This window comes from Vicugna pacos, chromosome 24 (genome assembly GCF_048564905.1).
Source record: "Vicugna pacos chromosome 24, VicPac4, whole genome shotgun sequence".
Taxonomy (NCBI): domain Eukaryota; kingdom Metazoa; phylum Chordata; class Mammalia; order Artiodactyla; family Camelidae; genus Vicugna; species Vicugna pacos.
In genome coordinates, this window is record NC_133010.1 from 13,693,820 (window position 1) to 13,711,069 (window position 17,250).

The 17,250-nt window shown below is 42.1% G+C and overlaps 1 protein-coding gene across 1 annotated transcript in view; it reads right to left on the reverse strand.

The window, feature by feature from the left end:
- RNF125 (ring finger protein 125) overlaps positions 1–17,250 on the reverse strand; it is a 74,779-nt gene that overhangs the window by 15,400 nt on the left and 42,129 nt on the right. The window contains exon 2 of the mRNA XM_006205072.4: positions 14,719–15,314. Within this exon, the coding sequence (XP_006205134.1) occupies positions 14,719–14,882 (164 nt within the window). The 5' untranslated portion in view covers positions 14,883–15,314. The remainder of the gene's footprint in view (positions 1–14,718; positions 15,315–17,250) is intronic.

Below are 17,250 nucleotides of genomic sequence, written 5' to 3' on the forward strand. Positions count from 1 at the left end.
AAACAGCATATAAACAGAATTAAAACTGTAACTCAGATACTACTTAGCAATAAAAAAGAATGAAATAATGCCATTTGCAGCAACATGGATGGACCTAGAGATTATCACACTAAGCAAAGTTAAGTCAGACAGAGAAAGACAAATATCCCATGATATCACTTAGATGTGGAATCTTAAAAAAAAAATGATGCAAATGAACTTATTTACAAAACAGAAACAGACTCACAAATGTAGAAAACAAATTTATGATTACCAAAGGAGAAAGGTAGGGAGGAGGGATATACTGAGAGTTTGGGATTAACAGATACACACTACTATATATAAAACAGGTAAATAACAAGGTACTACTGTATAGCACAGGGAACTATATTCAGTATCTTGCAATAGCCTATAATGGAAAAAAAATCTGAAAAAGAATATATATAATGTATATGTATAACTGAATCACTTAATTTTTATTTTTTTTAAAGGCTTATTTTATTTTTTGGAGGGGGAGGTAATTAGATTTATTTATTTTAGTGGAGGTACTGGGGACTGAACTCAGGACCTTGTGCACGCTAGGCAGGTACTCTACTACTGAGCTATCTCCTCCCCTGGATCACTTTAATGTACACCTGAAACACAACATTGTAAGCCAACTATACTTCAATAAAAAAAAACCATAACTCAAAGGATATCTAATGTGTTTTTTCTCCTCTTTAATCCCACTTTACCTTACAATTTACGGGAGGGGGGTTGGAAATAGGTCTTTGCTCTGTGGGGTTTTGTGTGTTAGGTGAGAAAATAGTAGCATGTTGAGGAGGTAAAAATTATCTAATCAAAATTAGGAATGTTCTCCAAGTCAAAAAATACAGTCTCTGGTTTACTTAAAGATGATCATGATAAAAAAAAAAGCCATAATCAACAAAATACACAGAAAATCTTGACCTATTTATAGGAGCTGTTGAAGTAAAAGTGAGCGTTCAGATAGGCTGTCCACATCAGCATGATCTGATAGCTTTAACTCGGCACATAATATCTATTTGAGAATATTAATTTGTGGCCAAAGTTAAGCACGTTAAAGTTTAAGTATACTATACATACTGAAAAGTTCATATATCACAGGTATACTGTTCAATGAAATTTCACAAACGAAATTCTCAAGCCTACCAGCCGTTACCGATTCTTAAAAGCACTCTCTTCTGCCTCTGTTATAAAAGTCTTACGCTCACACAGGGGATGCTGACGTCTGCATTGTTCTTGAGGCATCTGCTTGATGTTTATGCCTGCCCAGCATCCACTTCCCCTTTTTCTTGCAATAGCATGATTTCACTCTGCAGGAACTGCATCTCTTATTATATTTAGATACAGTCTGGTGAGACCTGGGTCAAAGTGCCCACAAATCCCGTGCTGAAGGCGGAGCACCTGATGCTGGCCGGACTGAGGAAGCAAACCTTCTCTCTGGGAGATGAACACTAAACAGAGTGACATAAAGATCGGCTCTGCTCTTTATTTAGGACCCCAGATCTGCCTGGGTTCCTGCCCTTTTCCTTCTAGGTGTTTTTGTTATTTATGTTGTTTGGTAACTTTCTATTTTAATATAATTTCAAGCTTGATACAAGGCATTTTTTAAACAAAATTTTAAAACACTTCCACATATCTTAATTCATTTGACCTTAACAAACCCCTAAGATCATTATTTCCTTTAGATATGAGGAAACTGAGGGACATAAAGGTTAGGTTACGTCTGCAAGGTCACACCTACAGGAAATCCTGAACTTGGTTGGTCTTAAGCTGGGCTTTTCTGACTCACGATTCAATAACCTGTCTTTCCACAACCACAGCTGCCCCAGTTGGAAAGAACACTACTTTTGGAATCAAAAGACCTAAGTCTTAGTCTGTATTTACTTCTCTCTGCCTCAGGCGATTAACTGTAAAGTTCTAAGGCACAATCTGCCCTTGCATTTCTTTGAATCCCAAAGAACTGGTTCTCAGGGTGTAGGCTTTGAAGAGTATTTATTACCAGTGATCCAAATGCTTAACTCACAATTATCGTTTCTAATACAACACCTATGGTTCTGACATGAATTCTTTATATAATTTAGGAGTAAGCAGATAACACTGTGTTCTTGTCAACCAGAAGTCTGTCTTCCCCCTTTCCTCACAAAATTTATTTGAATTTTATGCCAATACACACAGCAGACTAATATATTGGTGCCAAGCCCCGCGGCAGCTCTCAGCTCTCACAGGAACCCTCAGTGCTGCTCCGCTTTCTCCTTACCCTGACTGATGGCACACTGAGGTTCAGAGAGGTGTAGCAACTTGCCGAGGTCACACAGCCAGAGGACAATAATGTTTGAGGATAAACCTCAAACAGTCTGGGGACAAGCTCAAAGTTGGCAGTCTTTTACAAGATACTTTTAATTCCTCCCAAGGCATGCAGAAGCAGCAAAGGTGTGACATCGCTGATGGACCTGGATAAGCTAGTGGGCTTTCCCTAGGACACTTCTGTTGCTACTTTGTAAATGCCTTGCACAGGTTTTTGTAACAATTGATGACCACGACCATGAAAATTCCTAGTAGATATACATGAAAAATCACACACTTAAGGCATTTTTTAAAATGCAGTCCCTCACTATGACCGCGCTGTCTGTACAGTGGTGTTGCCTGTGGCACGAACCTCTCAAGTGAGCAGTATGTAGGTGATGCTGTGTTATGTGACAATATTAACTGCAAATCTGGTAGATGAGTCAACTAGCTGTGCTCTTTTTAATAAAAGTGATTATTAACCTGAGAAAACACATCAAGACCAAGGTGTTTTGGAACAGACTGAATTTACTGATTATGAGTACATAAAAACCACAACCTTTGTAAGCGTTATCATGAAAAGGTACTGGATGCTACTGCTGCTCAAGTGTCACTTTCTGGGGTGAAGAAGTACTTCCTTCAAAAGGTCTGAGGTGAACGTTCTCTCCTTAAAGGTGTAGTTACCAAATGCAAATCATGAGAACAGGAGCATCTAACATCCCTACCCCAGAACTTTGGTATGAAAAGTATACACGCGATCCAACGTTTTATGAATTGTCTAATCAGAATTCACACGGAGCTCTTCAGGGTTAGGTAATGCATAGCAGGGCACAGAGACAGGATGACTCAAAACTCAAACCTCTTACAAAGCAGGAAAGTGTAGAAGTGAATATATAGTGTGAGCTACTTGCAGGTTTGCAGATGTACGAAAACACCTGGGGTGAAGAAAATAAGAACATTTACCTCCCTGATGGAGAAGTGGGAACTGGAAAGAAAGGGGTATTTGGTAGAAGAAGGGTATTTCCCTTGTCGAATTTTAGGTTTGAACCGTGTGACCATAATGTATTACCTACACCATAACAGATTCTTTTAAAAAGTTAAACACCTACAACCACTTGGCATAAGTGATCTGGTAGTTTCTTAGAAAACAAAACTTAGAGGTGCCCCATAACCCTGCAATGCCAAGCCCAAGTATTTACTCCAGAGAAATGAAAAATATGTCCATCTGTACGAGAATATTCCCAAGGAAGGTTTTCATAATTGCCCCAAGCTGGAAATAATCCATCAAGAAGCAAATGAATAAAGAAACTGCAGCAATGGATGGAATACTACACGGCAATAAAACAGAGAGAAGTACTAATACAAACAATAACATGAATGACCCTCAAAGACATAGTGAGTAAAGAAGCCAGACACAAGTGAGTACGTCCTGTATAATTCCACTTACATGAAGATCGTGAATAGGCAAAACCAATTATGATAGAAAAAAATAACAACAATGACTGTATGTGGAGGGGGACCAGGTAGCAAGGGGCATGGGGGAACCATCTAGGGGCAATGGGACTATTCTATATCTCGATAGGGCTTAGGGCCAAAACTCAGCAAATAGTATACCTAGATGTATACATTTCATAATATGTGTAATTTACATTAAAAAAGCCCATAAACAAATACTGAACACTGGTTAATATTATGCATGCTGATATGAAAGGATAGAGCGTGCTGATATTTGTAACCTACTCTGAAATGCATCAAAAAATACGATGGATTGATGGATGGATAGGTATGTGATAAAGTGAGGGAGAAAGCAAATATGGCAAAATCAGCAGTTGCAGAATACAAGTATGGATATTATGGGTGTTCACTGGACAGTTCTGTAACTTAGCTGTATGTTTGAAACTTTTCGTAATAAAATACTAGGGGAAATCAATCACCTTACTATAACTTAAATTTTCTTTACTCCTGAGAAAAGTTTACTTGGAAAATTAGGAAGGGAAATGTTTGGAGGATGAGAGGCCCGAAATTTTTAACAGAATGTGATTTGAAGAGAGAAACATTTAAAAAAATTTTATTTTGAAGAGCATCCAAATTCAGTGTGAGGAAAAGATTATTTTGCATTCTTGATTATTTAAATAAATTTAAAGAGTTCAAGGGGGGTGGGATATAGCTTAGTGGTAGAGCGCATGCTTAGCACGTGCAAGGTCCTGGGTTCGATCCCCAGTACCTCCACTAAGAATAAATAAATAAACCTAATTACCTCCCCCACACCAAAAAAAAAAAAAAAAAAAGAAAAGGCTGAAGGGGGAAAAATACAGAAAATGAATTTGTATGGCTTTTAGAAAGAACAGTTATTCCAAGGTTGAAATGAAGACTTTATAAGAGAACGCATAAATCTGCACACATCTCCCCAGCGTGCAATCACTGGCGAAATTTGTAGTAATAGCTTGTGATTGCCAGACAGTGTTCAACATGCCTGCGATGCAACTATGGCAGCGCCCAAAGTGCCTGCCCTCAGAGTTCTAGAAAGCAGAGAGAGGAAATAAACAGGTAAACAAACAGCCCGGCAAATGATAAACGCCCCAAGAAGAACAAAACTGTTGACAATAAAAATGGAGTGGGTGGGGCACAGCGAGCAGTTAGACGGCTGGTCCCTGAGATGACGTTTGAAGGTACCAGTCTTGAGAAGATCTAGGAATGGTTCTCCAACCTGAAATTAAAGGGTACAAAAAGTTGGGAGCATTTTGCTGAGGTAGAGAAAGCCAGCGTGGTTGAAATGCAGGGGGTCCCGGGGAGAGAAACGGGAGATGTGTGGGACAGGAGCCAAACCATAAAGCCAGAGCTAAGAGTGGTGGGAAGGCAATGGAGGGTCTGAAGTACGAGAGTGACAAACGACTTGATTTTCATTACACAGATCACTGTTTCTGTGTGAAGAATGGCTTCCAGAGGTACAAGAGTCCAGTGTTACGCCCATTGTAAAAGTTGGCTCAAGTGGCTTAGACCAGCAAAGCAGCAGTAGACACTGGACAGACACATTTGGATTGATTTTGGAAGCAGAGACAAAAGGATTTACTATATACCAAATGACAATGAATATTATGCCCCATTATGCTAAGTGAAAGAAGTTAATAAAAAAAGACTATTTACTGAATGATTCCAAAACTTGGTGACAGAAAGCAGATGGGGTTGCCTGGGGGCCAGGAGTTTGGGGAGCGGACTGACTGCAAAGGATTCGAGGGAACTTTCTAGGGTAATGGAACGTTATAACTATTCTAGATCTTGCTTGTGGTGGTGGCTATAGGATTGCATACATTACCAAAATTCATCAACCTCTACACATTGTGGGAATTGTACTGTATCACCTCAGTAAAGGTGAAAAACACAACACAACAAACCAAAAAATGCCCCACTGACAACAGGTTGGTAACAACAACAGTGCAGGAAGATCACAGAAATATATACAGCACGGAACCATTCAGAATCTTGCAGGCCACCCTGCCACGTAGCCCCAGGCACATAGTAGCTACTCAGTAAATGGCCAATAGATTGAAATAACTAAATCAATTATGAGGAATGAGCCAAGGGAGAATTTTCTGGGCAGGAACCAATGTTCCCATTAATAAAAAAAAAAAGTGTTGTGTCCTTCTGGAAGAACTCAAGGGATGAAAATGGACATAAACCCAAGAAGATAAGGATTCCTGTTCGTCTTCCCCCTCCGGAAGGTGGCTGGGAATGATGAAACACAACAGACATGATCAGAATGAGGAGAATGCAGGTGAAAGATAGACGCTGAGGGTGAAGGAACTGCATCTTATTTTTTTTCTTTTACACTGGTTTAATGTTTTCAAAAATTCTGAACGAGTTGCCATTGCTTGAAAAGCAGAGTTCACATATGAACCCAAGTTTCTGGCTTCTCTTGAAAAGCTAGTCTCCTGCAACTCTGGGCTCAGTTCCCACGTGGCCACCTGGGTGGGTGCCCCGTCCTGTAGGGTACCCATCCTCCTTGTTCACTTATGACACTCACCCCCGCTGCCCTCCGCCCCCGTGAGCTTGCAGCTCCTGATGACATCAATCAGGAACTAGATAGTGACTCTAAGAACTCTGAAACCAGCTGGAAACTTAATTATCCCACCACTATTGTTTATTTTATTAACCCCTTTCTGTTTCTCTAATGAAGCGATTAGCCATAAAACTGGTATAATGTAAAGGGTTGGCTTGGTATTGGAGACAAATGGGGAAAGGGTCACTGAGGACACTGGGTAAAGTTATGTGCATGATTTTAAGAGGGAAACCTGCACCCTACGTATGGTAGGATTCAAGAGGAAAGGGATGCATTAGGGCCTCCAAGGGGCTTAGGGCTAGACCGGCAAAATACGTATCCAGAGGTGGTCCCCACATGTGGTTCTGGAAGATAGCCCTTGGCAACATGTGCTGGGTCTGACATTTGCTTCATGTGCTCAACACTGAGCGGCCTCACTGGGGGGGCCAACGTGAAGCTGAAGGAGAATCCTGAGCTGGCCTGAGGGGCTTGAATGTAGAAATAGAATAAGGGGAGTTGCTCTTGTCATTCAAAGTGAGAATGCGCGTCTCAGGCTGAAATTTTCCAGTACAGGGCAATAGGGCAATAAACACACACACACAGACACTCTGGCACCAGTCTCCCTCTTCACCAGTGATGGAGCAGCCTGGACAGGCCAAAGAGCAGCTGTTCTTGGAGCACAGGCCTTCCAGCCAAGCACTGCGCCTATATGGTCCCTTCGACGCTTTTATGTCTCCAATCAGGTGACACTAAAAGTCCATCCTAGGACCATCCAGCCTCCAAAAATGGACTCTGCATATCTCTACCCTCCATCACATGCTGATTTTTATACTCATCCCCATAAGGAAAATTTTATTTCCTTTAATCTATAATCTTAGAAGGCTGACTACAACCCTCAAACATTGTCCTCAGCTTGCTGTAAACAACTGTCAATTAAATAGGATTATCTAAGGCTGTACTTCTCACACTTTAAAATGGATATAAATCCCATGGGCATCTTGTTAAAATGCAGATTCTGATTCAGCAGACCTGACAGGGGCTGAGATTCTGCAGTGCTGCTGGTCCTCGGACCAGGAGTCAGGTTCTAAAGAGAACCACGGATAAAACTCAATCTGCGACATTATTTGGGTTTTGTTTGTTAGAGAATAAATACATCATGAATAGATCACTAATATTTAATTTGCCTATGTCAACACTAACGTTGCTAAGTAAACACAGAGCAGTTTAACTACCAGATGAGGCAAATTTCAGCTTAATTACATCTTTCTGAAATTTTCAGTAATACAGGCACAGATGAATAACCCTGTAAAAGGAAGAGAGTTCAAAACCTGTCATGAAACTCCTGTCTGTTACACAGATTACACAGCATCGGTTGGCTGGCTCCGTGAAGTGCTTGTCCCAGAGTAGTATCTACCAAAGTATCCAAACTTTGTCTTAGAGTCATTCATTAATTCAAAATATTTAACACCTACTAAGTGCCAGATCTTAAGGGAGTGGCAACATGGAAAATAGCATTCCTTCCTTAGAGCAAAGGCTCTCAAGAGTTTTGAGGCCTTGATGGTACAAAAGACTTCAATCATCCTGTTTTAAGTGATGCTTACCCAAGTACATTGGAAGGAGGAGACATTCTATACACACATGTTTTAGCATCAGAGGCCTGAATGGCTCATAATTAAACCGCAAAATTTATCTTAAAGTCAAATCACAGGCCAACAGGCACATGAAAAGATGTTCAACCTCGCATATCATCAGGGAAATGCAAATCAAAACTACAATGAGGTATCACCGACCACTCGTGAGAATGGCTATCATCAAAATGATCACAAACAACAAACATCGGCGAGGATGTGAAGAAAAAGGAAGCCTCGTACACTGTTGGTAGGAATGTAAGCTGGTGTAGCCACTGTGGAAACAGTATGGAGGTTTCTCAAAAAGCTAAAAATAGAACTACCATATGACCCAGCAATCCCACTTCTGGGTATATATCTGAGAAAAACAAAAACACTAATTTGAAAAGATATATGCACCCTAATGTTCACAGCAGCATTATTTTCAATTACCAAGATATGGAAGCAACCTAAGTGTCCATCAACAGACGAATGGATAAAGAAGATGCAGTATACGTATCTACAATAGAATACTGCTCAGCCATAAAAAAGAATAGGTTTTGCCACTTGTTAGCAACATGGATGGATTTGGAGGGTATTATGCTAAATGAAATAAGTCAGAGAGAGACAAATACTATATCATATCATTTATATGTGGAATCTAAAAAATACAACAAACTAGTGAATATAACAAAAAAAAAAAAAGCAGACTCAGATATAGACAGCAAACTAGTGGTTACCAGTGGGAGAGGAAAGGTGGGAGGGGCGACATGGGGTAGAGGAGTAAGAGGTACAAACTGTTAGGTATAAAATTAGCTACAAGAATATATTGTACAACACAGGGAATATAGCCAATATTTTATAATAACTATAAATGGAGTATAACCTTTAAAAATTGTAAATCATATTGTACACTTGTAACATATAATATTGTACAGCAACTATACTTCAGTAAAAAAATCAAATCACAAGTCAAGTATTCTATCAATGATGATCTGCAATCAGATGGGAAACTTCTACAAACTCCCACTACTTCAACTACCTGCTTCTGTGCCCATTTAACACTCAACATCCTCTTCAATGGACAAACTGTCCGTTCTCCTAGTTAAGGCCAGGCCCCCACTGTAAATCCTAGCCCTGCAATTCTCTCTTCTCCCCTGTGCATCAAAATCTCCCTCACTATGGGTTCATTGCTATCAGCATACAAAATATTCCATTCTCCTTCTTTTAAAAGAAAATTCTCTTGATACCACTTCATTTTCCAGCTATGGCCCCAAATTCTCTCCTTCCCTTTGCCTCCCAACTCCATGAAAGGGCTTGCTACCTCCCTGTCTCTAACTTGCTTCTCTGATCCCTTGTGAACCCACTCCAATTAGGCTTTGGAGCCCAGTTCCACTGAAACTTCTCTTTCCAAGGCCACCAATGGTGTCTATGTCACTAAATCCAGTAGCCAATTCCCAGTCTTCACCCACTTGACCTTTAAAGCAGCACTGGATTCAGTGGGTCCCTCTTCCCTCAAAAATACTTCTTGCACTCACTCAGCCTGCAGGACACCACGTGGTTTCCTTCTTTCCCCGTCGGCTGCTGCTTTTCTGGTTTTCACGTCTCAGCTTCTAAATACTGGTGGGCACCACTGTCCAGTCCTCAGCCCTCTATTCTTTTCTAATTATACTTAATCCTTGATGAGCTCATCCAGTCCCAGGGATTTACAGTGGGTGTACATTTATGATTCCCAATTATATCTACCTCCAGCCCAGCTCAGATCCTCTGATCTCCAGATTCACATACCCAATTGTGCACTCAGCATCTCCACCTGGTTGTCTCAAATGTGGCTTGTCCGTAACTGAACTCCTGACTTAACCCTGACCCTCATCCTGTCCTCTTAGTCTCTCCCAGCTCAGTTAGAGCCACACCAACCTCTGTTCAGGCCAAGGGCTTTGCAGCCACCCTTGATGTCACACTCCTCGCTGAACCCATCTTGCTAGGTGCACCTTCAAAAATATCTCACATCCTTCTATTCTCACCACCTCCACTGTTCTCTCTCACCTGCATCATCACAGTGGCCTCCTAACTCACGCTCTCATCTTGCTCCTCCCACTACAGACTATTCTCAGCAGCCAGAGCAATCCTTTCAAATCAGCTCAAGCCACGACTCTGCTTAAAATCCTCACTCAGAGAAAAAGCCAAACTTCTTACAAATGCCCCCACCGCTTACAACTGCCCTTCACTTACTTTTGCTCCAGTCAAACCAGCTTTCTCACCTCCTGCTTTCCTTTAGACAAACTGCATAAAATAAGGTCCTGTTTATCAATAGTCCATGCTCAATAAGTATAGAAATTGAGAGAAATATTTAGAAACTTGTATAGAAATCTGACAGTTATGTCTGTCGAATCTAATAATTTTTCAAATGAGAGCTTGTATTGATACATTTTTGTATTTTTAAATTCCATTTTTCCATAATACATTTTTTATTTTATAAAAGTATTGGTCTGTGACGGGCTGGAAACTAAAACAAAACAAAACAACCTCACTAGTTCTTTACAACAGATAATTTAAGAAGCATTGCTCTAAATATCCTAAAATTGCAACTGCCCCACATAATTCCTTTGTCTCGCTTCTTTGTCTTATTTTTTTAACCCACTGGCACCATCACTATGTAACAAACTACATACTTAACACTCCTTTCTTGTTTACTGTCCATCTTCCTCATAAGAATGCAAGCTCCAAGAGGACAAGCTTTTGTGTCTGTGTGCTCAGCACAGAACAAGACAGGCTGGCTGGATCAGAAAACGAATGCACGCCATACAACGGTAGATCTAACCAAACAACCCACAGCAGACCAAAGCGATAATGATGACGCTAAATGAACAATGATATGATTTTAATCTACAGGAAACTGTGGATTCCCACTGTCTGCTAAGCAACGTGTACCGGTATGCATGGCTGCCTGCCAGGAGAATTCTGAAGGGTCTTCAGGTCAGCCTGATACTGATCTCATTTTTGTTTTGATAACCAGATTTAAATAACCCTTAAAAACTTGTTGAATGGATGTGATGGTTAGCCTTATGTATCAACTTAGCCAGCCTACAGTACTCAGTTGTTTAATCCAACATTTATCTAGGTGTTGCTGTAAAGGTATTTTGTACATGGAGCTAATATTTACAATCAGTTGACTTTAATTAGATTATCCTCAGTCAACTCCCTAAAATCAATCTCTCTTTCTCTCTCTCTCCATGTATTTATATATAATGTATTGGTTGTTTCTCTGGACAACCCTCACTAATAGAAAATACATAAGTAAGTAATAAAGATCTATAATAAATCATAGGATAGGTAGCTTTAATCTAAGGTTAAAAAGGAAATCTTTGGGATCGCGCATCTGTAAGAATGAAAGCACTGTGGGGACTGGAAGTGAAACGGGTGAAGGGGGCCAAAAGGTATAAACTTCGATTTATAAAATGCATATGTATGACCAGGATATTGTGCTGTCCACCAGAAACTGACATATGGTAAACTGACTATACTTCAATTAAAAAAAAAAGGCATCAGGAAACTCTCAGACTCCATTTAGAGAACCACTAATTCGGTGCTTGTACTTGACCACAAATGGAATGTTTTAATCCGTTTACCTGAAAGCACTTCAGAATTATCCTCAACAGTTTCATTCTAAAAAATTAGGCAAATTCTGCGACGTGGAGCAGCTCATTCCAACTCAGTTCAACGGCGATGTGGTTCTTTGTACCATGTGGTCTGCTCCAGTTTGTACAGACCTCTCTTAGGCCTGTTCTCAACCTCTTGACCCTTTCCAGTAAGTCCCTTAGCTCCAGCTCCTCCCTCTTTCCCCAAACCCTCTTTCCCAGTATCTTTTGGATATTTCAATTTAGATGTCTTCCTATCAGACATTCAACAGGCCTAATGATGAGTTCATTAACTTCCTTCCTGAGCTAAACTCTGCCTCCCTTTATCTCTGTCCTCCACTTTTTCCTCCCTCTGTATCTACCACAGCCAATTGGACACCATATTTCTTTGAATATTTCTTTTGACTGCAAATCAGATTCCTTTTTCGTTTCACTTACAGTTTCAACTCGTCTACTCCCTCTTTCCCCAGCTCACTGATAACAGAAGATAAGGCAGAGGTAGGAAGCCTTTCCCCCAAATCTATTTTTACAATTGATACGATGTTATGAATAACATCAGTTCGAAAGGACAGAACATTAGAATGGAACTTCTTAAAGTCCACCAAAGGAAAAAAGAACTAAGCTAAGGGTAAGGCTATCCAGGACATCTCGGAAATGTCACAGATCTATCTTTTGGGGCCCAGTTTTATTCTGAAAGGAATACAGAGATCAGAAATAACACCCGTTCACAGGTTTTTGCTTGCTTTATGGAATAACTCAAGGAACTAGAAACCATGTTTTGAGCTTTATTATGGGCTACTTTTACATTTTAAATAGTCATAAAAATTCCATGACTCACCGTAATACAAATGAAAAAACTGAGAGTCAAAAAGTTTAAGCAACGGGGTGGTTATACAGGTGATCAGTGTCAGAGCTGAATCTCAAATTCTGCTATCAAGCCCAGGGTTTTACTGCATCATAACACAGGACACACATTCATTCAAGGTATTGTTGCCATTGCTATACTCGCCTGACTTTGAAATAGGTTTACAAACAGAAATTAGCATAAACAACCGAGTTCACCAAGTTTGGAAATTGGTTTCAAATGGGATAATATTATAGAAGTTTCATTTGCATTTCCTCATTTTTCCAATTTAAAGTTCAATGGAAGAGAGTAATTCATTTAGGAAGTACGAATGATATTAAGAGTGCTCACCAATCTCCAGTGCAGAAGGGACTCTAGTTAACATTCATAAAGTGGAAGGGGCCCCAGTAAATTTGCCAAAAGGAGGAGTATGGAAATTCTGCCCACGGCCAGAACAATGGACATAGATTTGTCAAAACAAAGAACAGTAAAGTGAGGGAAGGCAATTTGTCCAGCCCTTGTGTTACTTCATGACTATTTTTCCAGCTGCTGGTTTCCTATTCACTCCAACAAAGAAAAAGATTACACAACAGATTTAACATTTTATGTTATCCTTTAGCACAAGTAAAACACGGCAAACAGTAAATTATAGCATTCAAAACGCAAACCAGGGAAAACAATCTCCAATCAGATAACCATCTCCAATAGCAAAGCTGTCCAATTCAGTTCTACAAAAGGAAATCTTCAAGACTTGATGTCCACTTTGTGTTGTGTCTTTGGTACACCTTAAAAGTTTTAATGCAAATATAGACAAAATTTAAATGTGGTTATCCTGAGGTGGTTACTGCCCTGAACTAATCAATAGATTTCATACATTACACAATAACACCTTGCCTTCCATCTTGGCCTTGGGGAATTATGTCAATGTGCAGCTGGGAAGCAACATCAGTAACCAGACAGGAGGTAAATTAGCCTTGAGTTTAAAATACAAAGCTGAAACAACAGGCCCTGAAAATATAGCCACAAAACACATTGTATGGGCTGCAGATTTTTCTCCCTGGCTCATTGCTGGGTTTTTCAGTATTGAAAACTACATCTCAGTTACTCGGTTATAGGTGTCAAGGACCACCTAAGTCCTCTTTAAAAGGTTTTGTGCACTTGAATTTACAGTATGATACTTCTTTTTTCCTGGTAAGCCATTAGGAACCTCATCAAACTAGTTAGTTGGTGGTCCAAAGAACAGATTAAGTGGGCTTCCACTCTTGTTCCATGTAATCCCCTCTTCCCTGGGGCCCCAGCCCCCCCCTTCCCACCAATTATCCACAGTCACACCCCCAAACACTCACGGGAAGAAAGCTTCAAACTAAACAGAGAACACAAATTCACAGCTCCAACTCCCACTACTAGCTACTCAGGCACACATTAAGGACGTGCCAATTTTATTTAGGGATTTTGTTTTTAAACTCTTCCTAGAAACCACCACTGCTGTACGCCAACAGCGAGTTTTAGTTAAACAGTAGGTACGTGGTTTTTAAGACAGTTATTTTTATCTGTACTTCCTACCCACGTGGGGAGGCGGTGCGTAAGGCAGGTAGTCTGCAACCTCCGTCACTTGGTCGGCTGGGTTTTAAACCGCTCCATTCAAGGGCTTGGGGGTAACGTTCAAGCCCCAGACCCCACCCTGACGAGTTGTCAAACCCTAACGACTACAGAAAGCCACTAGGACGGCCCAGCTTGTCTTGATCTCTGAGGGGTTTGGTCGTCTGTGTTGGGAAAAGGAGTTGGGGATGGAAGGACAGTTTGCACAGATCCTTCTTTGCTCAAGAGACCGGCCTTAGCGGGTGTTCTGGAAACCCGTGCACAGAGCCAGCAAAGCAAAGCCGACCCGGTTTCCGGGAGGAGAGGGAAGCACCGCCCGATTAACTGAGCTGAGTGGAATAACTGCTCTGCGGGAGCCCCCTGCGTTGGGCCGAGGCGGGTGCTGCTTCTCCAGCCAAGCGCACCCTCCTCAGCTGGCAAGCCCCGGCTCCCCGCGACACGCGCGCCCGGAATCCCCTTCCCGGGGGGCGCCACACCTGGGCTTCCGGACGAGGATGCCGGGCCCGCCTGATGCTCTTTTCTCCCCCTGAAATCCTGTGTCACCTTCAGGCTGGGCACTTTCCCCGTGGCCCCCACTCGACGGGTCCAGGTTTCTCCCTGTAGCAGTTTCCTTCAAACACTGGCTTCTGAAACCTCCATCCCCAAGGCTCCCCCGACATCGTCCTCCCCAGGGGGTGGGCACGCAAACCCACCTCCCCTGGCACTTACACGTGGCCGCAGCGGGTCCGGACCGGGTGGTGCAACACCTCTAGGCACACGGAACAGTCGAAGGACGTGACGGGCAGCTCCGGGTCCCTCTTGCGCTCCAGGGCCCGCTGGGTGGCCGAGGCGGGCGCGGATTTTCCGCTATCGTTGCTCAGCAGGGAGCCCATCGCTGTGCCTCCCGCCCAGACGGCGGCCAAGAGCTCGGTGGCTGCTGCCGGATTGTTTTGTTGTCCTGCGGTGGAGGAAGGAAGTCCCAGCCCAGCTGCGATCGCCGCCTCCCAGCGCGCCCAGCTAGCGCAGCCCAGAAGCTGCCTCCGCCGAGGCGCCCAACCGCGGTCTGGGGCGGGCCGAGCGCGCGGCCGCGCGTCTGAAACGATCTTTGGGGCGCTGCCTTACTTGAGGCGTGGAGGCGCCGGCGGCCGCCGCCCCGTGCACGCTGCGACGTCCCGTGGCCCTGGGAGGATTGAAACCTGAAACCTCAACTGCAGAGCAGAGGACCTGGGCGGGCAGTGAACCTTCCAGGCTATCGATTGCATCCTCCTTCTCAACCACTGTAGCAAGTGAATGTGAAAGTGCGGGCGTGGTCGTGCGTGGTCGTGCTTTAAGGAAATCAGAGAATACCCACTTGGAAGGTGATGGTCCTATCAGTCCTGCTCTGTTGTAATCATAATAGGCTACAAAGGTGATCTATGCGCGTCTACTCAGGTCTTCTAATCAACACTCTATTAATGGAGAGGTAGCATGCGCAGTGGGAAGAGTTCTGAGACCTGCATGCGTATCCCAATTCTAGGACGGGGGTTCTAGTGCTAGATCCTAGGACACGCCCCCCCGCCCCCGCGCCCCCGCCCAGTTTCTTCACTTTAGGATTTCCTGCTGTTGTTTGTACTCCCCTCTCCCTCCTCTTTTTAATATTTATGACCAAATATATCATTTAATTCACACATTTAGTAAGACTTCTTTAGTGCCTGCTGCATGCCAGACTCCTTTCTGGTGATGGGGACACAGTTCCGAACAGGCAAACAAAATCCCAGTTCTCACAGAACTTATTCAAAAAAAATTGTTTGGAGATAATTATAGATTGACACTCTTATTATTAAAAATAATCCACAGTAATGCCTAATATGCACTTGCAATCCACACAAGAATACATAATAATCCTATAAACTTCATCCAGTTTCCCCCAGACTTTACTTTTATTTTTTAATTGAAATATAGTTGATTTACAATGTTGTGTTAGTTTCTGGTGTACAGCATAGTAAGTTATACAAATATATATATTCTTTTCATTATAGGTTATCACAAGATATTGAATATAATTCCCTGTGCTATACAGTGAGACCTTGTTGTTCATCTATTTTATATATAGTAGTTACCCCAGACTTTACTTTTAATGAGAAGATGTAAATAATCAACAAATAAATAAATGAACAAGTTCACTTCAGACAATAAGAGCCATGAAGATGGTAAAGCAGAGAGTGAGGATGTGGGGGAGGATGAGAAGATCAGGGAAGACTTTTTGGATGAAATGACATTTGAGAAGAGTCATGAATAATGAAAAAGAGTCAGCCTTTCAAAGATCTAGGTAAAAGTTGGCTAAGCAGCGAGAACAGTGAGTGAGGCAAGAACAACAACAACAACAACAACAAAAAAAAAAAACAGAAAGAAGGGTGTGGAGCCGGAGCACAGGGGATCAGGGGTGTAAATGGGATGAGATGAGGTAGGAGACGGGCCTGATCATACCCAATCTTATGGGCCAGGACCAAGGGTTTGGGTTTTATTCCAGGTACCATGATTTGATTTATTCTGACTGCTGTGTGGTTTGGGAAAGACAGGAACAAAATAAGAACAGAAGCAGAGAAAGCAGGTAAGAGGCTACAGAATTGGTCCAAGTGAGGATCATAATGGCCTGAATCAGGGAGTTATCTGGGTAGTATTAAGAGATGGACAGGTTTGTGGTATATTTAGGACAAAGACCTAAAACAGCTTGCAAATGAATTGGATATAGGAGTGAAGGAAAGACAGCTATTCCTCCTTTTAAAAGAAAAACAGAAACCCTCCCTTGATCCCGCATGTCCCTCAGCTCCTGCCTTATGTTTTCTTTAAGGCCAAATTTCTTGACCTGATTCTCTACTTTTCATGTCTTCATTTCTTTTTTTTTAAGTCTTTATTTCTTAATTATTCCCTCCTTCTGCAGTCCAACCTGGGTTCTGAACTGACCACTCTACCTCCTTCTGTCCAAAAATTGCCTCATCACCAGTGTCACTGGTGGGTGGCCTTTATGTGGTTAAATCCAACAGACTCTTTTAAGTCCTTTTCTTGCTTGACCTCTCAGCTATATTTGTCAGTACTGACCACTCCCTCCTTGTGAAACACAGTTTGGCTTTCCTCCTCTCTTCCTGACTGTTCTTTCTCAGTCTCCTTCTCTGGCTTCCCCTGCTCCATGGAAAAGCTAAGTACTGGAGATCGTAGGATTGTCTTCAGAACTTTTCCCTCCTGGCCACTCATTCCGTACCTATCAATCTCAGAAATCACATA